This window comes from Zea mays, chromosome 8 (genome assembly GCF_902167145.1).
Source record: "Zea mays cultivar B73 chromosome 8, Zm-B73-REFERENCE-NAM-5.0, whole genome shotgun sequence".
NCBI classification, from domain to species: domain Eukaryota; kingdom Viridiplantae; phylum Streptophyta; class Magnoliopsida; order Poales; family Poaceae; genus Zea; species Zea mays.
The window spans coordinates 127,619,649-127,644,492 of record NC_050103.1 but is presented as its reverse complement, the minus strand read 5'-3'; the positions used below and the strand labels follow the sequence as shown (position 1 = coordinate 127,644,492).

The window sequence follows — 24,844 nt, the reverse complement described above, 5'->3', positions numbered from 1 at the left end:
TCCGCTATAATTCACCGGACATGTCCGGTGTACACCGGACTGTCCGGTGAGCCAGCGGGGCAACGACTACTTCGCGCCAACGGTCACCTGCAGAAGCATTAAATGCGCGCCAGAGCGCGCAGAAGTCAGGCACGCGCGAAGTGGCGCACCGGACACTCTATAGTGCATGTCCGGTGTGCCACCGGACATCCAGGCGGGCCCAGCAGTCAGAGCTCCAACAGTCGGAACCCAACGGCCTTGGTGACGTGGCTGGCGCACCGGACATGTCCGGTGTGCACCGGACTGTCCGGTGCACCATGCGACAGACAGCCCCACCAAACGACTAGTTTGGTGGTTGGGGCTATAAATACCCCCAACTACCCCCCATTCAAGTCATCCAAGTTTTCCTACTTCAACTACTTACAAGAGCTCTAGCATTCAATTCTAGACACACCCAAGTGATCAAATCCTCTCCAAACTCCACACAACGCCCTAGTGATTCGAGAGAGAGATTTGCTTGTGTTCTTTCGAGCTCTTGCGCTTGGATTGTTTTCTTCTTTCTTGATTCTTTATTGCGATCAAACTCACTTGTAATTGAGGCAAGAGACACCAATCTTGTGGTGATCCTTGTGGGAACTTTGTGTTCCAAGTGATTGAGAAGAAAAACTCACTCGGTCCGAGGGACCGTTTGAGAGAGGGAAAGGGTTGAAAGAGACCTGGTCTTTGTGACCACCTCAACGGGGAGTAGGTTTGCAAGAACCGAACCTCGGTAAAACAAATCCACGTGTCTCACTCCTTATTCGCTTGCGATTTGTTTTGCACCGTCTCTCGCGGACTCGATTTTATTTCTAACGCTAACCCGGCTTGTAGTTGTGATTATTTCTGAGAATTTCAGTTTCGCCCTATTCACCCCCTCTAGGCGACTTTCAGGCGGCGACTGGGCGATGGCGGAGCGGATAGCGGAGACGGAGAGAACGAGACGAGTGCGCGACTGGGGTTAGGGTTAGGGTTACGGACTTCGGGTCTTAGGAAGTAGGAATAGCTAGTCGGGCCTATCGGGCTTTCCGTTTTAAACGGGCCGTGCCGGGCCGGCACGACGTGCCTTGGTCGCGGCCTAAGCCCGGCACGGGCGTAGTGCCGGGCCGGCACTAGCCCGAATCCCATCGTACCGTGCCGGGCTCAGGCACGCCAAATCGTGCCGGGCCTGGGGCCGGCCCATCTGGCCATCTCTACTACTAGCTAACTGTAACAGTAACGGGGGCGCGAGTTCAGGAAGAGCGAGTCAACTCATCTCGAGGCAGTTCCGCTGCCGGAAGCCCGCAATTCAACACGCGAAGCTAAAAAAGAAAAAAACAATTCGAAACCCCCGACCTACGCGAGGACAAAACAGCAAAACCAAAGCGCTCAGCCGCTCGCGAGGAGCGAAAGGCGAGCGCGCAGCCGGGCGCCCGTGGCGGAGGCGAAACCCCCGCCGCCGCATCGCCCTGAGACCCTCCGGTTCGGCCCGGGCCGAGCTCGAGCCCGCGCAATCTCGCCGCCGGCGGGCTTGATCTGATCCAAGGCCACCGCGCGCCGGCGCGGGCGGCGAGGAATGGGGAGCGTGGACGGCCGCGGGGTCGAGGGGATCCACGAAGGTGAGCCGTGTGCTGATCTGGACTCACTCGGGTTGTGGAATTCCAGCCAGGCAGCTCAAATGTTTGTTTGGGTTAGGGAGTCTTCTTGTGGTTTTGATCACCAATGTGAAGCTCTTGCTTTTTGTTTATTGAGCTGGATTTTTAGCCTGACGGTCTCATTGCCTGGATCTCGGTGTTTGGTTGCACCATTGGTGTGTATGGCTGTCATTAGCTGTTGTGCTTCTGTTTGTGTTTGGAGCTGTCGAGCAGGAGAGTGGAGCTCAGAGTTGCCATTTCCTCGTCTCTCTCTCCTTTTTTTTGTCATATTTACTTCACACGGTGCTGTAAAATAATTGCAGCTAATCGGCGCGCGCAGTTGATTGGATGGATGAATGCCTTACTCCCGGAATTCAGTTTGCCTCCGGATTCATCGAGTGAAGAGCTGCGAGAGCTGCTCAGTGACGGCGTGGTCCTGTGCCGTCTTGTGAACACACTCATCCCGGGGGTTCTTGAGGCAAGCCTTTTTTTTTCTTGTATAATATGTGTTGCTTTTGTTTCCTGTTGCGCTGAGGAGATGTTGATATTTGTACTTTGAGTTTGGTCATTTTTGTTCAGGGATCCTGGGAGGGTTATGCACCGTCAGATCAGAGGTTAGGCAACGTGAAGAAATTCCTCTCGGTGGTCTCTGATATGGGGCTGCCAGGCTTCAGTTTGAAAGATCTTGATGAGGTGAGGGTTCCATTATCAGTTGTCACACACACAAAAGTTGGTATGCACGCCAGAACTCTGGATTGTCATACTTTTGAAGCTCAACTATTATTGCATGGATGCTGTTTTTGATGCAGTATTTCTTAGTAGGGTGCCTAGCGTTGTCAGTCATGTTTCCAGTCAGCTATGTACAGACAAGTATAAGTTCGCAATGTACATCTATATGTGATTCCTTTCTCTTTTTTGTGATAAATATGTTCTTGGTATCATTGCAATGTGCAGCTATGATTGAACTGCAGAAATAATGTAAAGATCTGGTTCCACAGTAAATGTACTTGATTTTGTTAGTTCCTCTTGTCCTATGCTGCTTGCTTTCACGGAGGAGGCCTTCAACAATCAACTATAAATGTGATGGACTGATGCTTTAAATCCTATGTCACAACATAGCTATACAACCTTGTAACATGCCATTTCATTCGAATGTTTTTATGTTCCTTGGGCTCACAAGCATGGGGACATGGACTAAAATTCCACTCTTTATCTACCTGTGTACTATAATATGGGGAGTACTCTTAGATGTGACATACTATTATTCCTTAGTTCTTGCGCTCCTGATTGTCACATCCTGTTAACTTGTAGCTTGATGATTACAGGGATTAATGTCTTCTGTAGTGGAATGTCTCTTGGTTTTGAGGGGCAGTGTGGATCCTAGATTAGGTGATGATATTCCACCAGATGTTACCAGAACTCCTTTGAGAAAACAATGGGGAGTTCAGGAAATGGACAAGCCTCAAGTTCCCGCTGCAGCACTAGGGAAAAGATCCCCTGCAGAGGACATGAGAAACGGCGTTGCAGATTCCAAAACCCATCAGAAAACTTCTGTCTTTTCTGGTAGATTTATTTCACACACAAGCTTTCACGAACCATCCAGAAATGACTTATGAGATATTCAGATTTGGGTTACACCTTAGATTGGTTTAGTTTGTTACGAATTGCAAACATAATACTCATTATTATTTTAACCTCGTTTTCAAGCTGCTCGACCACAATATTATAATGTTTCCCACTTTGTATAGTGCCATCCATTGCGTCAGGTGCAGATTTCATATCTGTTTAATCTATGGGAGATTGTTATATATCCTGCAGGACAAAAGGTTCGTGAAGTTTTCCAATTAAAACGCGGATCATATTCAGATCTTACTGCTGCCAAGATTTCAGAGATGATGCACTCTAATAGCTTAGATGTAAGTTCTTCAAGGATATTGCCTAAAGTTGTTGAATTATGCTACACTGCTCTTTGATGTCCATGTTGTAACATTAGTAATATTCTCGCAGAATGCACCGACACAGTCGCTTATTAGTGTTGTTAATGGTATTTTGGATGAAAGCATAGAAAGGAAAAAGGGAGAAATACCACATGTATGTGTTCATTTTGAACTACATTACTATCTTTCCATTTGTGATTTTTTACAACGGTGCTTAAGTTTGACTGTCTCATCTCAGCGTGTAGTTTACTTACTGCGGAAAGTCGTTCAAGAGATTGAGCACCGTCTCTGTATTCAAGCAGAGCACATAAGAAGTGTAAGATAATCTGCTTAAAACATGAATTTTCCTTTTGGGCACACAAATTTACAATGAATCAGATACAATATACTGCAGCAAAATGTTACCATCAAGACAAGAGAACAAAAGTACTGTTCAAAAATTAAAGCACTTGAAATGTTGGTAAATGGCACAAATGAAGAAAACCAGGTAACAATTCATTTGGTTGATTAGTCAGACAAATTATGTGTGTTTAAAAGTTTTTATGTTGTTTAATATTGACTTGTAGTTTCTCTCTTCAGATGGCAATAAACAGGCTTCAGATAGTCAAGGTTTGATCCTCATCCAATAGATTATAATTCCCTGTGTTTTGATACTTTTCTCTTTATTCCATGTATTATGTATGCTTCAGTTATAACATAAAGATCTTCAAATTGTCAAGTACATAATATCTGGTGTGATAAAAAGAATAGGTCAATAAATACCACTGTTTTACTTAAACCACTTGTACTGTTAGTAGAACATATGATAGCAGATATAGTAATATATAAAACGATGTATCCTCAAATTGTCAGATATTACATATTTGACGTCCTAAAAAGGATGACACAATAAACATCTATATTTTATAACTTAAGATTGCAATTAGTAAAAGTTGTGGTGGTCTAGTTTATGATTAATGTTACAGTATCTTTTTCTTCTTCCAGAATGAGAAGTCACAAATCGAAGAGAAAAAAGAACTCTGTGAGAAAGATGTTCAACGATTAATGAAAGAGAAAGAATATTCCAAAAGCATCATAATGAACCTAACAAAAGATATGGAAGCCATGAATAGATTGCATGAGCAGCAACTTGAGCAAATTGGAAGAAAGGCAAAGGAAATGGAGGAACAATTAACCACCAGGGTAAAAGAAGTAGAGTATCTCTTGCTACAATCGAATAAGAAAGTTGAAGAACTTGAGATTGCTTCTAGGCTAAAATCACAGTTATGGGATCAGAAAGAGAACATTTTTCAGAGTTACATGGATAATCAACAATTAGTTATCAAGGTTTGTTTACCAGTACTGATTCCTTTTATTTTATTTATTAAACCAGTTTTGTGCCTTTTATTTTATTTACATTCAATATTTAAAAATGTAGGACATAAGAATATTGTCACAGTCATATGAAAATGATATGTATGCACTTCAAATGCAGTGGAGAAATGAAATCTCTAATTTAGGTATGTTTTTTGTAATATGCTATACAAAAGTTCATAGTAAATTCGATTTAATACGCTTTTTCTTTGCTGCTAAAAACCTGTGTAGGATCTGGGTTAAAATGTTTGGTTGATGCCGCTGAAAATTATCATAAAGTCCTGACAGAGAACCAAAAGTTATTTAATGAAGTGCAAGAACTAAAAGGTATTTTTGTTTTAAAATGTTCTTTTTTACTGAAACCCTAAGTGTAGATGTGATCATAATTTTTTGGTCTTGTTATTTCTTTCAGGTAATATAAGAGTATATTGTCGTGTTAGGCCATTTCTTTCCGGTCAAGATAAAAAGTCCACCACAATTGACTACATGGGGGAAAATGGTGAGCTTCTTATATCAAATCCATTTAAGCAAGGGAAGGACGGACATAGAATGTTCAAGTTTAATAAAGTGTTTACTCCATTTGCTTCCCAAGGTATGTTGTTTTCTTTTAATTTAAAAGAAATTGATAATTTAATATCACATTTTGTAGTGTTATAATCTGATATTCTGATTATTCTCTATGATTTTACAGCTGAGGTTTTTTCTGACATACAACCACTGATCCGATCAGTTCTGGATGGATTCAACGTTTGTATTTTTGCATATGGCCAGACTGGTTCTGGCAAAACTTACACTATGGTACTATAAAATAAATCATAATAAAAAATTGTCATCACTACAATAGTAATATTACTGATTATGATATCTGTTTTGTTGTTATTATTTAATCTTTAGAGTGGGCCTACCACATCAAAACAAGATTGGGGTGTCAATTATCGAGCTTTAAATGATTTGTTTGATATTTCACTAAGTAGGAGAAATGCCTTCTCATATGAGGTGGGGGTACAAATGGTTGAGATATACAATGAACAAGTCCGTGATCTGCTATCAAATGATATTGCACAAAGAAGATATCCTTTTTGTACTATCACTTTAGCTTTTATTTCATTACTCTTATTGTCTTCAAAATATTCGTATATGAAACATTGATGGTATTCTTGCATTTGGGAAAATATTTTTTCCTTAACATAAAGAAACACTTGGGATTTGGAACACTTCTCAACCCAATGGGCTTGTTGTTCCAGATGCAAGCTTGCACTCAGTTAAGTCGACATCTGATGTATTAGACTTGATGGAGATTGGACAAGCAAATAGAGCAGTTGGTTCAACAGCGCTAAATGAACGAAGTAGTCGGTCACACAGGTTAGTCATACCAATTACCATATTTTTTTTTTCTACATGTGCTTTAGCACTGGAGCTTATTGTGCGTGTTTTATTTGCAGTATTCTAACTGTACATGTTCGAGGGATGGATTTGAAGAATGGATCAACCTCTAGGGGTTGTTTGCATCTTATTGATCTTGCTGGTAGTGAGAGGGTAGAGAAGTCTGAAGTAACCGGCGATAGATTAAAAGAAGCTCAATACATTAACAAATCACTCTCTGCGTTAGGTGATGTTATTTTTGCTTTGTCACAGAAAAGTGCCCATGTGCCTTATAGAAACAGCAAGTTAACACAAGTTCTTCAAAGTTCTTTAGGTAATCAAATATTTATTTACTACCTAGATGTTAAATATATTAATGTTTATCTTCCAAATTTTATGTACCTTTTATTTTCTTCCAGGTGGACAAGCAAAAACTCTAATGTTTGTTCAGATAAATCCTGATGTTGAGTCATATTCAGAAACTATAAGTACTTTAAAGTTTGCTGAAAGGGTGTCTGGAGTAGAGTTAGGTGCTGCTAGAAGTAACAAGGAGGGAAAAGATATAAAAGAGCTATTGGAACAGGTTCTTGTACTTCTTGACTTGTCACTAACTAGAGTTTATTTGTTTCCAATTCTGTAGCAATTTTGGTTGGAAAAACAGTATACTGAAAAAAGGGCAAACTTTTACATGAATGCTATGTTAGTATTTATCAAGGTTCAACTTTCGAAGCATGGTTTGCATACTACTCAAAGGTATGGCGTGCATAAAGTGTTTTTGATTAATCTTTGCACGATGACAGTATTTGTGGAACACATCCTTCTTTTGTGAAACCATTTGTCATGGGCATCATAGGGAGCGAGAGGCAACAGCCTGCCTCTCAGCCAGGCTGGGATAAGGCTAGAGAATAAGATTGAAATGAGCTGGGATAAGGCTAGAGAATAAGATTGAGATGAGAGAATTGTGGAGAGTTGGTTAGCATCAGATAAGTCCAAGAAAGTAGGAGTTAGTTGAGAGTTTGTAGGAGAAGTTGGTTAGCCATAGGGCTATTTATAAGCCGCATGGCAGCAGGGAATAAATCAAACAAGATCATTATCAAACCAATCTCTCTCTCCCTTGCAATGACCCTCTCAAGCGCCTAGGGCTGCTACCCTAGAACCAAGCCTATAGCAGAGGGGTATAACCTCGCCGGAGAAGACAACTATCCCCATGGACCGAAGGTCCATGACACCTGGTATCAGCTCCAGGTTATCCTCACCACCACCAGCCGCCCATCCCTCACCACCACCAGCCGCCGCGCCATCTGCCGCCGCAACGCCCTCCCACCCGCCCTCTCCAACTCCAGATGCATTCACTCGGCTCGAAGAGAAGTGAGATCAATTCGTTGTGATGTTCCACCGCTACAAGGAGAAGACAGAGAAGGAACTCCAAGCAGCGGTGCGGCTTCAGGCGGGAGCGCGAGGGTTCCTGGCACGCCGCCAGGTACAATCCCTTCGTGGGGGCGAGGGTTCCTGGCACGCCGCCAGGTACAGTCCCTTCGTGGGGAGAAGCACCTTGCTGTGGCCTCCAGGGCCACCCCATGGCCGTCATCACATGAGCAGGCCGTGGTGCGCCTGCAAGCCGCAGTGCGCGGCTTCCTTGTTAGGCGGGCGGTGCGGAAGCTGCACTTGCTGATCAGCTCATCGCTGCACCAACTCGCAGCCTACGCGCCCAACCACCAGGTCTCGTCTATACTTTTTGAACCTCCTGCAGAAGTCGCTGGGTATGTAGCCCCCCTGCACGGCCAAAGAGGGTCGTCTCCTTCATTCGGGCAACTGCCTTGGTGCTGGACAGACCCAACATAAGAACGGGCTGGTTCCTCCTTCACCTTTCATCCAACGTGAAGTCCACAGTTCAGCTCTTTCCTTGGGATCCAGGAGGACAGGAGGACATAGCTGCAGTTCAAATTTATATTTTAGTTCCACAATTATTTTGTATTTTCATCTTAAATAATAAAGGTAAGCCGAGATGTAAAAGGCTTAACCTTAAGTCGTGTCAGGTAAGTCTATGGCAGCTCGAGGACGAGCTGGTCCTCAAGGGAGGGGGAGATGTCATGGGCATCATAGGGAGCGAGAGGCAACAACCAGGCTGGGATAAGGCTAGAGAATAAGATTGAGATGAGCTGGGATAAGGCTAGAGAATAAGATTGAGATGAGAGAATTGTGGAGAGTTGGTTAGCATCAGATAAGTCCAAGAAAGTAGGAGTTAGTTGAGAGTTTGTAGGAGAAGTTGGTTAGCCATAGGGCTATTTATAAGCCGCATTGCAGCAGGGAATAAATCAAGCAAGATCATTATCAAACCAATTTCTCTCTCTTGCAATGACCCTCTCAAGCGCCTAGGGCTGCTACCCTAGAACCAAGCCTACGGCAGAGGGGTATAACCTCGCCGGAGAAGACAACTATCCCCATGACACCATTGCAGATTCTTTCCAGGCTCTTACTAGCTGAGTTTTCTGTTATTTTTTTTAGTATTTGTTGCGTGCTACTTACTTTTAAGAGTATTATTTTTTTAGTATTTGTTGCGTGCTACTTACTTTTTTAGTATTGATAATGCTGTATTATCGTGCATGTAATGCCTGTCTTTTGCTGTGATTATCTCAGTGTTGAAACAACAGCATTTTACAAATTTTGTCCAGGTTGCGTCTTTGAAAGACACAATTTTGCGCAAAGATATGGAAATAGAGCAGATCCAGGTCATCAAAGACAAAGTAAAATCCCCAAATTTGTTGTTAGATAGAAATGTGCCTGGCTTGACGAAGACTACAGCAAACCAACCTAGCCAACTATTATCAGGCGAACGAATGCTTAAGTCTAGTGACAGAGTTCTATCGGATCGTCAGAGTTACGGCGAGGTGAATGTAGATCCTAACCACCATGTGATGGATACTGCACCAGTGAGCATAGATGAAGCAGGATATGAGAACAATGCATCGGATGATGGTTTATCGGGTGAAACCGAGAATGATAATTCAGCTGCTGAGATGACAGCGGAACGGCTGTAAGTCATCTAGACTTTTGTTCACTTCTTGTAAAATATCATTTACCTGTTAATTCTCTCTGCCTTTATTCATTATATTCACTTCATCATCACAGCAATAGCAATAGTGATAGCTTATTTGGTCATGTTAACAAAATGCAGGCATAGATTTCCATCAAGAATAAGCAGGTTCACTCTCACAAAGAACGGGCAGCCATCTATGTCTAGATCGAACCCAAAGGATGCTAAGACTCCAAGTATGTGTTCTAAGCCAATCAGGCACACAACTATTTTAGCATGTTAGGCTACTGTTACCATTCTAACCAAAGCTATACTAATTGAATAGGCAATACGAAAGCTCCATCGAGCCGGTTGACAGGAGGCTCTTCAGCCAGGTCTAAAAGACGGCAGTAGAGCACGATCATGTTGCTCGTTTTGATGTGCATTGTAGTTGAAATGTGAATTTGATGGGTAGTTGTAGGACCGTTTTATGATTGTAACTTTAGAAAATGTCAGACACTGATGGCAGAATATTTGAGGCATTTGTTTGATCATTTGCTTATGCCGAGCAAAACAGCAAACAATGCTCGATTGTATGTGAAACACTCTGACCTGTGACCATTTGAATGTCGGTGCGCCTCCGGAAGTCCGGAGTTGTGTATATACCACCAAATTGCCGGCCTAAAATTTCCAGTTTGATGCATCCTGGAATCTCACATATTTTCGGTTTTCAATTTTGTTGGAACGCGTTGTGCAACCGCGGTAACGAATGCCCTGAGCGCGGATCGAACATGCAGCCTTCACTATCCCAATTGAGGGCCTGTTCGTTTTGCTCTCAATCCATGTGGATTGGGTGGGATTGGATGGGTTTCAATCCCAAACAAGTCAAAATTTTTCACAATTTTTTCCAATCCCATCCAATCAACATAGGATAGGAATAACCGAACAAGCCCTGAGCGATCTCGCCTAATAGAATCTGGAGCATAATTCTTACTGAAGAATGACCCATAGCCGCACCTGTGAGTTGGATTGCCATATAATAGATTGAGGGCCGGTTTGGATCTACGGTGTTAAAGTTTAGCATACCTTTAAAATCTAAAGTGCTTTTGAGTGCTAAGTTTTAGCACTTCATTTTAGCACCTTTTAGAGCAACTCTAATAGTTCTCTAAATAACTCTCTAAATCTTAAATTTAAGAAGTGAACAGAAAAATGCTTCTCCAATGGTTCTCTAAATAGACTTGCTAAATTTACTTAGTTGCTATTCAACTCTATTTACTCTCCACATTTAGCAACTCGGTAGGAACTCCCTAAATACAGTTGACGTCAATTTCTTCACACTAGCGTGATTATTTTTACCTTTCCCATACAGTGAGATAGCCAGTTATAACACACTATTTTTTCATTTTCTAGCATAATGAGGTAGCTAGGTCAAACACGTATGACGCAAGTTTCTCCTTCACCGTCGAACCTAACTTTCTCATAGGTTGCGTCACCGGACCACCACTCATCCATAATTCATATCGACCGACCTTTTTTCTTCCGCCCTCATATCCTCTGCTCTCAACCTTATTATCAGGCAGATCTCATAAGGACAGGGCCGCTAAAGCTAGATTCAAAATCGAACTACTTCCTAAATATGAGCAACTATTGGAGACTAAGTTATTTTTTACTTCCAATAGCTATTTAGCAACTTGCTAAACATGATTTTAGCAAGCTATTTTTTAGAGAACTACTGGAGTTGCTCTTACTATGCCAAATGTTGGGTCGGTTTGGCCCGTCCCTCCCAATTTTGACATGGGTTAGAATTTTTTAGGTTTGGGTCAGGTTTTAGGTCCAAAATCACGGTCCGTAAATTATTGCAGTTAAAAAATTATGGTTCATACACAACCGATGCATTGTTCGAGTTGAATGGCTCGTGATCAGGTTTACGTGAGACTGTAAACCCATCCGAGTAAAACAATAGTATATACAAGCATCAAGTGATAAGAGGTATGTAAACATCACTAAATACTAGGCTAAAATCTTGATCAACTGCATAAGCAACAACTAGCCTAAAAACTCTATAAAGCACATACACTATTGAGAGTTTTTTTTATCGAGGCATAATAGTGTGGTAATTGTCATAGGAAGAGTGTTGTAAAATATAACGAAAGAGGAGGAGAAATTCTAATTTTAGTTTATTTTTCATGTGGGTACTTGCCAAACTTTAGAATATATTCGCCCTATATATGTGAAAAAAAATTATTATAATTATCAATATGTAGAAAACAATGATAAATAATCCAATAATTATTTTCTTGCTGTTAGACTCACGATATCACGCTCACAGTTTCACTCCGGCCAGCGTCAAAACTGATCGCCGCCGTCGTCACAGCCGTGTTCTGGTTCAGTTCTGTTCGTGGTCTGAGGTCTTTCCCCTCGGCCAAGTCACCTTATTACACGTATGTGTTTACAGGGCCACTTGGGCTCCAAATTCACTTGGACCACTCATCTCCCGAATAACGGATGTTGGGCCGTCTCACTCGCTGGGCTCTCCTGGGAGCCGTCCCGTGATCCACTTCTCCATTCAGCATTCTTCCAGCTCCTCCATGGACGCTAACATTTTCCCTCCCTTCAGAACCAGCTTGACCCCAAGCTGGAGCGCGGGGAAACCTCCGACGGACGTCTTGTTCTTCCTCCCACGTAGCTAGTGATGGCTGCCAACCACTCCACTTAATCAACAGCTGTGTTTGCACTTTGCCTGCCCGGCGACGAAGCCTGGTGTCGAGGACAACTTCGGGTACCTGAAGGTTGTGAGAAAGATCAGGCAACAACGAGCTCACCGGTATACGAGGATGGATCACCGCCTTGAGTTGGGAGACATGGAAGATTGGATGCACCGCACTTCCAGGTGGTAACTGGAGCTCATACGCCACTGGATTGATTTGCCGAATCACTGTGTAAGGCCCAAAGAAACGAAACGACAATTTTTTGGTTGAGACGTTCAGTTACCGAGGACTGGCAATATGGTTGCAGCTTGAGAAAAACTTTGTCTCCCACAGAAAACTGACGCTCTGTACGCCCTCGGTCAGCTTGCTTCTTCATGCGCTCTTGTGCACGCTGGAGATGCATACGCACTTGTTGTTGCATGTGTTGCCTGTCCTCCAGGTATTGCTGCAAATCTAGCACGGTGCATCGGTCAGTTGGCAACAATCCCAACTGTGTTGGTGTATGCCCATAAAGAACCTCAAATGGAGACCTGTCCAGCGATGAATGGTAGCAGTTGTTATACCAGAATTCAGCAAGTGGTAACCAGGTGGGCCATTGCTTTGGACAAGAGTGTACAAAACAGCGTAAGTATGTTTCTAAGCACTGATTAACCCTTTCGGTTTGTCCGTCTGTTTGTGGGTGGTAGGAGCTGCTGAGACACAATTGGGTTCCTGTTAAACGGAAGAGCTCTTGCCACAACTTACTAGTGAAAATGGGGTCTCGATCAGATATGATAGCAGCAGGTAGCCCATGCAATCTGTACACCTCTGACAAATACACCTTAGCCACTGTTAAAGTTGTGAAAGGATGTAATAGAGGTAGGAAATGGGCATACTTCGAGAACTTGTCTACCACCACCAAAATGCAATTGCCCTTGCTGGAAGGAGGTAGTCCAGAGATGAAGTCCATGCTCACAGTTTGCCAGGCTTGTTCTGGGACTGGCAGGGGCAGCAGTAACCCGGGGTATTTGACTCTTTCTGGTTTAGCTTGTTGACAGATCTGGCACGAACTCACAAATTCATGTATATGTTTCTTCATGCCTGGCCAAGCGAAATTAGCTTTAACTCTTCTGTATGTGACTGGAAAACCGGAGTGTCCTCCTACGGCACTGTCGTGTAGTGCTGTCATCACCATTTGTTGAACCACTTGATTGTTGCCCAGCCAGATTCTGCCTTTGTAACGAATTACACCATTAGTGAGTGTATAATGTTCCTGTTTTTCCCCCATGGCCAAACTGACCAACAGTTGTTTTGCTACTGAGTCATTTTCGTACCCCTGAGTAACTTGTCGTAACCAGTTCGGAACCACAACTGATGTCGAAACTGTGTTGAGCTGTGTATCAGTAGCATCTTGGGCCATATTCGGACGCCGAGACAGGGCGTCTGCAACTCGATTTTCACAACCTTGCCTGTACTGAATACGAAACTGCAATCCCAACAATTTTGTCAAGGCCTTCTGCTGCCACTGTGTTGACAGTCTCTGATCGTCGAGATGGGTCAAGCTTTGGTGATCAGTCTGAATAATAAACTCTCCATGTTGCAAGTATGGTCTCCATTGCTCCACAGCAAATAGTATGGCCATGCATTCCTTTTCATATGTAGACAATCCCAAGTTTTTTTGACCCAAAGATCTACTGATATAGGCAATGGGATGTCCTCCTTGCTGCAGAACTGCTCCCACTCCACCCCCACTAGCATCAGTTTCAATGATAAATGGCTTAGTAAAGTCTGGAATAGCTAAAACCGGAGCTTGTGCTAAGGCTATCTTCAGTGCCTTGAAAGACTGGTCTGCCAGCTCGGTCCAGACAAATAGGGTGTCCTTCCTTAGCAGCATTGTGAGGGGCTTGCTGATTATACCAAAGTGTGCCACAAATTTTCTATAATAACCGGCCATGCCTAGAAAACTCCTCACCTCCTTCACACATGTAGGTGTAGGCCAATTCTGGATTACTTCCACCTTTTTGGGATCTGTAGTTACTCCAGCAGCACTTACAATATGTCCCAAAAATTCCAGTTGCGTTTGAGCAAACAAGCATTTGGATTGTTTCAGATATAATTGTTGTTGACTGAGCAACTCAAATACTTGCCTTAGATGCTTAACATGGTCATCTAGGTTGGCACTATACACCAAAACATCGTCTAGGAATACCACAACACACTTCCGAAGTAGTGGTGCCAACAGTTTGTTCATGAAGTTCTGAAAAGTTGCAGGTGCTCCAGTCAAACCAAATGGCATTACTCGATACTCGAAGTGACCATGGTGCGTTTGAAATGCTATCTTGTACTCATCGCCTTCCTTCAGACGTATCTGATGATACCCCGAGCGATGGTCAAGTTTTGAGAAAATAGCTGCACCCCCAAGCTCGTCAATGATTTCATCGAAGATGGGCATTGGATATCTATTCTTTACAGTATGAGCATTTAATCTCCGGTAGTCCACACATAGACGCCACTCCCCATCCTTTTTCTTGACTAGGAGTATTGGAGAGGCGAAAGGACTAGTACTGTGTTGAATCACACCACTGTCTAGCATCTCTTTGACTTGTTTCTCTATCTCATCCTTCTGTTGAGGGGTGTTGTCACACCCGGCTTTAAGGGACAAAGCCAGGTGCATCTCATACATGCGCCAAGAAGACAACATATATAATAACAGAGTGTATAGAGATAAATGTCACAACACATCAGAGTATTTATTACATAGCGGAAGACTTATTACAAAATAAAAGAATAAATATAAAACAAACTAAGGATCGTTGGCGCCAATGTCAACTGAGAAACGCCACCTAGATCAGATCATACTCCTCGCCTTGTGGCTCCTCCTGAACCACCTGCTCTTCTCCTGTGGGGGGGGGGGTGTGAGACAGCAAGAGTGAGCTCACATACGTTCATCGCTCAACAAGTTGTGGGGAATAATGTGACATGAACTCACCAAAGGTGGGAGCTCATGGAGTGTAAGGCTTATCAAAGAGAATGGTTAAAGCTGAGCATTGCTTTTAAGCAGTTGGTCAAAATTTTATTAGCAATTACTAGATGTAAGTGAATACCAAACCTTAATAAATAATAGAACAAAATTAATAATAAACCCATGCATATGCAAATGACAAATTGAGTTTAGGTTCCATAATTTAATCATCAGAGAGTCCTGAGCTGCTCATGACCGTGAGCTCGGCTAGTATACCAGTTTTACACTCTGCAGAGGTTGTACCCTTTACCCACAAGTCATGTTACCCATCTGCCAAGGGGTCGCGAATCCCATACACCTCTACCTAGGAAGCGCGGCAGGGCAACACTACGAGGCCTTTACAAAGTTCCACTAGCTTCCGAAAACCCGCTACAGTTTATAGGAAGTTCCAATGCAGGGTTCCTGGCTGACCGCCATCGCAGCAAAATCAACCAGGGACCTCCCTACACTGACCACTCCCCTACTGCCCTTGCCCCTTTCGGGTAAGGTAGTCTTCCACTAGCTTTCCTAATTAGTCAGCCAAGGGCGTCCCATTAAACCCTTGTGGTGGCACGTGGTTCTCAAGTTAAGCTCTATGTTCCAATTAACATTAATGAACTTGACATGAACATAAATAGAATAACAAGAATAATTGGAACATAGATATAATAAATGATTATCCCAAAACCATGTAAAGCAATAGCAAACTACCCAAGTGATTCAGGGGTAAACAAGGTAATGAGATAAACAATCTAGGGTGACCTATTGGGTCCCATCAAAATTAACCTATGCATGGATAAGTGATATTAAAGAACATTATTGGGTAAAAAGTGGTCAAGGGCACAACTTGCCTTCAATGAGCTCCTGCTCAGCTACTTCAACCTGCTGCTTACCAGGATCCTCAGTCACGGGCTCTTCTACTCGCCACAATATAAACAAGCACAGTCCATATAGAGAAATTAACATTACACCAAATATATAAACAAAATACACAGAGATATTCTACATATTAAAATAAAATTCTAGGAACAGGAATCATAATTTTTCGAGTTATAGATTTTAAGTTATGAATTTTCAAAGGTTTCATGTGTTTTAAATAGGATTAAGTGGGAAATAAATTTTCTTACTGTTTTCATGACAAAACAGAGACTCTAAGTGATAGAGAATTACATTACAAAAATTTAGAAAGTGGAATGGCTCAATTTGGACCAGAGATGAATTTTCTATGAATTTTATAAGTTCTAGCAATTCTTTTCATATTAAATATTCAATTTCTAATTCATTTATACAGTTTAAATAAGCTCTGGACTGGGCGCACTATTTCCAGAGAACCCAGGGGCCTCGGGGCAAGAAACCCGAGACACAGTGCATAGTGACTAATGGACGGCGGGTTGATTTTAGCGAAACCGAGGGGCTCTTTAATAAAAGTGCCAGCGCGAAAGGGTACGGTTAGATCTCGGCTGCACGATCTGATCTGAGCGGCCCAGATCAGATCAGGACTTTAAGTGAACCGGTACACGATTCCTAACGTCGGATCGGAGGCCAATGGTAGAGATCTTTCCTTTAACCTAGACTTGTTTCAGCCGCCCGATTGAGATCGATGGTTAGATCTGGACGTTGAACCGGTATGAGCTTGTGACCGCCAGATCTTGATCCGACGGCCGCGCAAGCTTCGCCTTCACCCAACCCAAGCCACCCCAATCAGTCACTGCACACGGCGGCGGGATCACCGGAGCTCACCAATCCGGCCAACCCGAGCGCCCAAACACAAATTCGCCTGGCTCTCGCGAGATTCGCGACCTCCCGAACCCATTTCGCCTCACAATTTCCCTTGTCCCACAGCGCAGATCCACGGCCCACGGTGCGGTTTAACACACGGCGGAGCAAATCGTTCCGACGAGCAATTACAAGGATTAGACGTTTTCAAGCGCGGAGCGGTGTGGGCTCCTATCTACCAAGGAATGATCTGCAATCCAGAGAGGGGAAAGTTACCGTCGAGGAGGGCCGAGGGGATCACTGGTGCGGCGTTGGTCGACTCCGCGGCAATGGCAGCGACAATTTCGTGGGCTCTCAGTTGCCAATTCCGCCCGACGAGCTTGGGATTACCGACAGAGAGTGGATCCGAAGCACCCTGGACCGAAAGGATGGCTCGACGGCGGCTATCGCGAGGTAATGCCAGGACGCAGGGTCGGCGGCAACGGTGGCTAAGCGCACGGCAAGAACTCCCTAGGCTTGCGCGAGAAACGCAGCGGCGGTACTTATCTCTGGGTGCCAGACCCAACTCTTGTGCGGCTGGCGCAACAACCCACGCACCGAACGGCGAGGTCAACCACGGCGCGCGATTCTTATGGGAAGAGAAACAGGGCGAGTCCGCGCGAGTCTGTTGCGACGGAGATGGGAGCCCTGACGAAATGGCCCCACGCAGCAGTGAAGAGATGAGGGCGTGAGGGGGAAGGGCTGACATGCGGGCCCCATCTGCCAGTGAAAGGAGGAGTGGGCGCGGGAGAGATGGGCTGCGCGCGCTGGAAAGCCCTAGTGGGCCGAAATGGGAGTCTGCGGCCCAATTAGGGTTTTACTCTTTTTCCTTTTTATATTTCCTATTTTCTTTTTTTCTTTTGAATCTCAAGTTTGAATTTGATTATTGTTATGAGGTTCAACTTTGAATTAATTATACAAATTCAAATCTCAATACAGAAATAATATATTCTATCATATATATTTTTATACCATTTTTAGTCACATAGTATTTCCATTCTTCTTTTCCAACTCTATAATCTATTTTAGGATTTAATTTCCCCATTTGGATATTTAACATTTTTTTGCATTACTGTAATATTGTCACACAAATGCACACAAAAAAAGATCCAGCATGATGCACAGGTTATTTATGTGTTTCTTTGTTCAAATTATCAAATTTTTAACTAGTGTTGATCACATGTGATGAATGGTAGAGGCCACAAGCTATTGAGATTATATCAATCCCTTTATTTCACTTTTGAGTATTACAAATCCTACCCCCCTTAAAAATAATCTCGTCCTCGAGATTTAGGAAGACCTAGGGAAAAGGTGGGGATAATCTATGCGAAGCTCTTCTTCTCTTTCCCAAGTTGCTTCATCTTCACCGTGGTGACTCCATTGGACTTTGCACATCTTTATCACCTTATTTCTTGTAACTCGAGTCAAAGTATCCAAAATCTTGATCGGGAAGTCAAATCACCCTGAACACTGAGCTCTTCCATCGGTAATTGTTCCTCAGGGACACGGAGACACTTCTTAAGTTGAGATACGTGAAACACATTATGCACATCCGATAGACTAGCAGGTAACTCGAGTTGGTATGCCATCTCCCCAACTCTTCTAAAGATCAGGAATGGTCCAATATAACGAGGGGACAATTTGCCCTTGACTTTAAATCTCCTCATTCCGCGAAGTGGTGACACCTTGAGATACACATAATCTCCTTCTTCGAATTCCAGTGGCCTCCTTCTATTATCAGCATAACTCTTTTGCCTAGTTTGAGCTACTCTCAAATTCTCTCGAATTATACGAACTTGTTCTTCTGCTTCTTGAATCAATTCAGGCCCAAAGAATTGTCTCTCTCCAGTCTGATCCCAATATAGAGGAGTCCTGCACTTCCTCCCATATAAAGCTTCAAAAGGTGACATCTTCAGACTGGCCTGATAACTATTGTTATATGAGAACTCAGCATATGGTAGACTTTTATCCCAACTTCCTCCATGCTGAAGGGCACAAGCTCTCAACATATCTTCCAATACTTAATTGGTCCTTTCAGTCTGTCCATCAGTCTGAGGGTGATAAGTTGTACTAAAATTCAACTTCGTACTCATATTCTCATGAAAGCTTCTCCAAAATCTTGAGGTAAACTGCTAACCTCGATCAGACACGATCTTCTTTGGTACTCCAAGTAAACACACAATCCGAGCCATATATAACTCTGCTAGCTGAGAACCTTTATAAGTAGTCTTGACAGGAATGAAGTGAGCCACTTTAGTCAATCTATCCACAATCACCCATATAGCATCATATCCTTTCTGGGTGCGAGGCAATCCAGTAATGAAATCCATACCAATCTCCTCCCACTTCCACTCGGGTATCTTCAGTGGGTGTAGTAGTCCAGCTGGCCTCTGGTGTTCAGCCTTAACTCTTTGACACACATCGCACATAGCCACATGTGCAGCTACATCTCTTTTCAATCCATACCACCAATATTTCCGTTTCAAATCCTGATACATCTTGGTACTACCAGGATGAATAGAATAATCTGAATCATGGGCCTCTTTCAATATAGTCTCTCGAAGGCTTTCAATATCAGGAACACACATCCTGTCCTTGAACCATACAGTGCCTTGCTCATCTTCCGTAAATTCCAGAACTCGACCTTCAGTAATCAGATCCTTAATCTCTTTTATTTTAGCATCGTCAAGTTGACCTTTGCGGATTTCTTGCTCCAAAGTAGGTTCCACATCAATAGTGACTCCTTCAGTATGAGCAACTATCCCCAGGTTAAGTCTCCTGAAATCCTCAACAATCTTATCGGGTAGCTGGGCAACAACAGCTGAATGAACATGCTCCTTGTGACTCAAGGCATCTGCAACCAAATTTGCCTTGCCCGGGTGATAGTGAATCTCTAAATCATAATCCTTAATAAGCTCCAACCAACGGCGTTGCCCAAGGTTGAGATCCTTCTGAGTGAATATATACTTCAACTCTTATGATTCGTGTACACTTGGCACTTGGTCCCCATGATATAATGTCTCCAAATCTTAAGCGCATGCACAACGGCTGCCAATTCCAAGTCATGAGTGGGGTAGTTCAATTCATGTTTGCGTAACTGACGAGAAGCATAGGCAATCACATGTCCTTCCTGCATGAGCACACATCCTAAGCCTTGGCCACATGCATCACAATAGATATCAAATCCTTTCTGTAGGTCTAGCATAACCAATACTGGTGGCGACATCAATCTTTTCTTTAATTGATCAAAGCTGTCTTGGCACTTCTCGTCCCACTTAAATTCTCTTCCTTTCTCCAAAAGCGAAGTCATAGGTTTAGCAATCTTAGAAAATCCTTCAATAAATCTCCGATAATAGCCTGCTAATCCCAAGAAACTCCGAATCTCAGTAACTATAGTGGGTGCTCTCCACTCCATTATCTCCTTAACCTTAGCAGGATCCACTGAAATTCCTCCATTAGAAATAATATGACCAAGAAATGGCACCTCGCCAATCCAAAACTCGCACTTGCTGAACTTGGCATATAGCTGGTTATCTCGTAGCTTCTGTAGCACCATCCTCAGATGTTCCTCGTGATCGCTATCACTCTTGGAATAGATGAGAATATCGTCTATGAATACCACGACGAATCTGTCCAAATACTCCATAAACACCTTGTTCATTAAGTTCATAAAATAAGCTGGTGCATTGGTTAATCCAAACGACATAACAGTAAACTCATATAAACCATATCGGGTCAAGGAATTCGTCTTGGGAATATCCGATGGCCTAATCCTCATCTGATGGTAACCGGATCGGAGATCAATCTTCGAGAATACTCTAGCACCTCTCATCTGATCAAATAAATCCTCAATACGGGGCAATGGATACTTGTTCTTCACCGTAACATCATTAAGAGATCTATAATCCACACACATCCGCTGCGATCCATCCTTCTTCTGTACAAACAAGACCGGTGCTCCCCAAGGTGAGGAACTCGGACGTATGTACCCAGCCTCTTGTAATTCCGTTAACTGCTTCTTCAGTCCCTTTAACTCTTCTGGGAAGACATCCAGAAAATCTCTAACCACATGGATGTTGACACCAACAAACTTCCCATCTACTAAAAATGTCGCTAGTCTGGTGGCGGTAGTTACTGCAATTCCAACTTCAAATCTTTCTCCTTTGGAACTGGTGAGTTCTACGGTTCCCTTAGCGCAGTGTATAAACTGTCTTTGCCTTTCTTAACCATGACATACCAAGGATCATGTATATAGTGCTCTCTTCTAACACTATAGGGGTAGTCCATCTGGGTTAGAAATACGGGGTAAGAAAGGAAGAATTGTAGACAAGGCGAGTAATTACGAGGAATGTTACTATGTGGGATTTATTAGCTAAGTAGATTAGTGTGTTACCTACTAAAGCTAATACATTACCTTATGGTGGTACATGCTAAGATGCCCAACTATAATGTTTCAATCAATCAAAGAAGCAAATCAGGCATTGATCATCAGAACAATCAACCAACATTTTTTAATAGAGAAAATAGTTTTAATTTCGTCTTAGGTTCCCTATCTCTGAAAAAGTTCATAGTTATAGGATTCCAAAGTGTGAAATCCATCTTGTCTTGAAGTAGAAAAGATAAGAATAATCAGAGGAGAACAGTAGAAGGTGAGACAGGATCAAGATAAGTATAGAGAGAATCAGAGTAAGGTAAGTATAGAATGAATCAGAATAAGATAAGGAGGTAAGGGATGTCCATTTCTATCTAGGTTTCGTCCTATAGTCAACATTTCCTCTGATACCACTTCTGTCACACCCGGCTTTAAGGGACAAAGCCAGGTGCATCTCATACATGCGCCAAGAAGACAACATATATAATAACAGAGTGTATAGAGATAAATGTCACAACACATCAGAGTATTTATTACATAGCGGAAGACTTATTACAAAATAAAAGAATAAATATAAAACAAACTAAGGATCGTTGGCGCCAATGTCAACTGAGAAACGCCACCTAGATCAGATCATACTCCTCGCCTTGTGGCTCCTCCTGAACCACCTGCTCTTCTCCTGTGGGGGGTGTGAGACAGCAAGAGTGAGCTCACATACGTTCATCGCTCAACAAGTTGTGGGGAATAATGTGACATGAACTCACCAAAGGTGGGAGCTCATGGAGTGTAAGGCTTATCAAAGAGAATGGTTAAAGCTGAGCATTGCTTTTAAGCAGTTGGTCAAAATTTTATTAGCAATTACTAGATGTAAGTGAATACCAAACCTTAATAAATAATAGAACAAAATTAATAATAAACCCATGCATATGCAAATGACAAATTGAGTTTAGGTTCCATAATTTAATCATCAGAGAGTCCTGAGCTGCTCATGACCGTGAGCTCGGCTAGTATACCAGTTTTACACTCTGTAGAGGTTGTACCCTTTACCCACAAGTCATGTTACCCATCTGCCAAGGGGTCGCGAATCCCATACACCTCTACCTAGGAAGCGCGGCAGGGCAACACTACGAGGCCTTTACAAAGTTCCACTAGCTTCCGAAAACCCGCTACAGTTTATAGGAAGTTCCAATGCAGGGTTCCTGGCTGACCGCCATCGCAGCAAAATCAACCAGGGACCTCCCTACACTGACCACTCCCCTACTGCCCTTGCCCCTTTCGGGTAAGGTAGTCTTCCACTAGTTTTCCTAATTAGTCAGCCAAGGGCGTCCCATTAAACCCTTGTGGTGGCACGTGGTTCTCAAGTTAAGCTCTATGTTCCAATTAACATTAATGAACTTGACATGAACATAAATAGAATAACAAGAATAATTGGAACATAGATATAATAAATGATTATCCCAAAACCATGTAAAGCAATAGCAAACTACCCAAGTGATTCAGGGGTAAACAAGGTAATGAGATAAACAATCTAGGGTGACCTATTGGGTCCCATCAAAATTAACCTATGCATGGATAAGTGATATTAAAGAACATTATTGGGTAAAAAGTGGTCAAGGGCACAACTTGCCTTCAATGAGCTCCTGCTCAGCTACTTCAACCTGCTGCTCACCAGGATCCTCAGTCACGGGCTCTTTTACTCGCCACAATATAAACAAGCACAGTCCATATAGAGAAATTAACATTACACCAAACATATAAACAAAATACACAGAGATATTCTACATATTAAAATAAAATTCTAGGAACAGGAATCATAATTTTTCGAGTTATAGATTTTAAGTTATGAATTTTCAAAGGTTTCATGTGTTTTAAATAGGATTAAGTGGGAAATAAATTTTCTTACTGTTTTCATGACAAAACAGAGACTCTAAGTGATAGAGAATTACATTACAAAAATTTAGAAAGTGGAATGGCTCAATTTGGACCAGAGATGAATTTTCTATGAATTTTATAAGTTCTAGCAATTCTTTTCATATTAAATATTCAATTTCTAATTCATTTATACAGTTTAAATAAGCTCTGGACTGGGCGCACTATTTCCAGAGAACCCAGGGGCCTCGGGGCAAGAAACCCGAGACACAGTGCATAGTGACTAATGGACGGCGGGTTGATTTTAGCGAAACCGAGAGGCTCTTTAATAAAAGTGCCAGCGCGAAAGGGTACGGTTAGATCTCGGCTGCACGATCTGATCTGAGCGGCCCAGATCAGATCAGGACTTTAAGTGAACCGGTACACGATTCCTAACGTCGGATCGGAGGCCAATGGTAGAGATCTTTCCTTTAACCTAGACTTGTTTCAGCCGCCCGATTGAGATCGATGGTTAGATCTGGACGTTGAACCGGTATGAGCTTGTGACCGCCAGATCTTGATCCGACGGCCACGCAAGCTTCGCCTTCACCCAACCCAAGCCACCCCAATCAGTCACTGCACACGGCGGCGGGATCACCGGAGCTCACCAATCCGGCCAACCCGAGCGCCCAAACACAAATTCGCCTGGCTCTCGCGAGATTCGCGACCTCCCGAACCCATTTCGCCTCACAATTTCCCTTGTCCCACAGCGCAGATCCACGGCCCACAGTGCGGTTTAACACACGGCGGAGCAAATCGTTCCGACGAGCAATTACAAGGATTAGACGTTTTCAAGCGCGGAGCGGTGTGGGCTCCTATCTACCAAGGAATGATCTGCAATCCAGAGAGGGGAAAGTTACCGTCGAGGAGGGCCGAGGGGATCACTGGTGCGGCGTTGGTCGACTCCGCGGCAATGGCAGCGACAATTTCGTGGGCTCTCAGTTGCCAATTCCGCCCGACGAGCTTGGGATTACCGACAGAGAGTGGATCCGAAGCACCCTGGACCGAAAGGATGGCTCGACGGCGGCTATCGCGAGGTAATGCCAGGACGCAGGGTCGGCGGCAACGGTGGCTAAGCGCACGGCAAGAACTCCCTGGGCTTGCGCGAGAAACGCAGCGGCGGTACTTATCTCTGGGTGCCAGACCCAACTCTTGTGCGGCTGGCGCAACAACCCACGCACCGAACGGCGAGGTCAACCACGGCGCGCGATTCTTACGGGAAGAGAAACAGGGCGAGTCCGCGCGAGTCTGTTGCGACGGAGATGGGAGCCCTGACGAAATGGCCCCACGCAGCAGTGAAGAGATGAGGGCGTGAGGGGGAAGGGCTGACATGCGGGCCCCATCTGCCAGTGAAAGGAGGAGTGGGCGCGGGAGAGATGGGCTGCGCGCGCTGGAAAGCCCTAGTGGGCCGAAATGGGAGTCTGCGGCCCAATTAGGGTTTTACTCTTTTTCCTTTTTATATTTCCTATTTTCTTTTTTTTCTTTTGAATCTCAAGTTTGAATTTGATTATTGTTATGAGGTTCAACTTTGAATTAATTATACAAATTCAAATCTCAATACAGAAATAATATGTTCTATCATATATATTTTTATACCATTTTTAGTCACATAGTATTTCCATTCTTCTTTTCCAACTCTATAATCTATTTTAGGATTTAATTTCCCCATTTGGATATTTAACATTTTTTTGCATTACTGTAATATTGTCACACAAATGCACACAAAAAAAGATCCAGCATGATGCACAGGTTATTTATGTGTTTCTTTGTTCAAATTATCAAATTTTTAACTAGTGTTGATCACATGTGATGAATGGTAGAGGCCACA

The 24,844-nt window shown here is 43.3% G+C and overlaps 1 protein-coding gene across 5 annotated transcripts; it reads left to right on the top strand.

Annotated features, from left to right (window-relative positions):
- The first annotated feature begins 1,347 nt into the window (after nucleotides 1–1,347).
- Nucleotides 1,348–9,996, top strand: LOC541857 (kinesin-like protein 3). 5 transcript variants are annotated; one of them, XR_002264650.2, is made up of 21 exons: nucleotides 1,348–1,613; nucleotides 1,952–2,106; nucleotides 2,208–2,321; nucleotides 2,954–3,191; nucleotides 3,447–3,544; nucleotides 3,636–3,719; nucleotides 3,804–3,881; nucleotides 3,960–4,052; nucleotides 4,145–4,174; nucleotides 4,550–4,891; nucleotides 4,983–5,064; nucleotides 5,150–5,245; nucleotides 5,331–5,510; nucleotides 5,610–5,716; nucleotides 5,813–5,988; nucleotides 6,116–6,280; nucleotides 6,361–6,614; nucleotides 6,921–7,033; nucleotides 8,953–9,314; nucleotides 9,456–9,550; nucleotides 9,640–9,956. XR_002264650.2 is itself a non-coding variant. In XM_008658248.3 (21 exons), exons 1-21 carry the CDS (start codon nucleotides 1,571–1,573, stop codon nucleotides 9,705–9,707), a joined length of 3,024 nt encoding a protein of 1,007 aa, XP_008656470.1. In that variant the 5' UTR covers nucleotides 1,353–1,570; the 3' UTR covers nucleotides 9,708–9,996. The 5 variants fall into 5 exon arrangements, 1 of the variants encoding a protein (XP_008656470.1); XR_004852033.1 differs by having other exon boundaries at nucleotides 6,700–7,033; XM_008658248.3 differs by lacking the exon at nucleotides 6,921–7,033 and adding an exon at nucleotides 6,700–6,863 and having other exon boundaries at nucleotides 1,353–1,613; nucleotides 9,640–9,996.
- The last annotated feature ends 14,848 nt before the right edge of the window (nucleotides 9,997–24,844 follow it).

Coding starts and splice junctions, on each gene's coding strand:
- LOC541857 (XM_008658248.3), top strand. CDS start 1,571: ATGGGGAGCGTGGACGGCCGCGGGGTCGAGGGGATCCACGAAG. Junction 6,281..6,360: donor CGAAGTAGTCGGTCACACAG/GTTAGTCATACC, acceptor TTTTATTTGCAG/TATTCTAACTGTACATGTTC. Junction 9,551..9,639: donor AAAGGATGCTAAGACTCCAA/GTATGTGTTCTA, acceptor CTAATTGAATAG/GCAATACGAAAGCTCCATCG.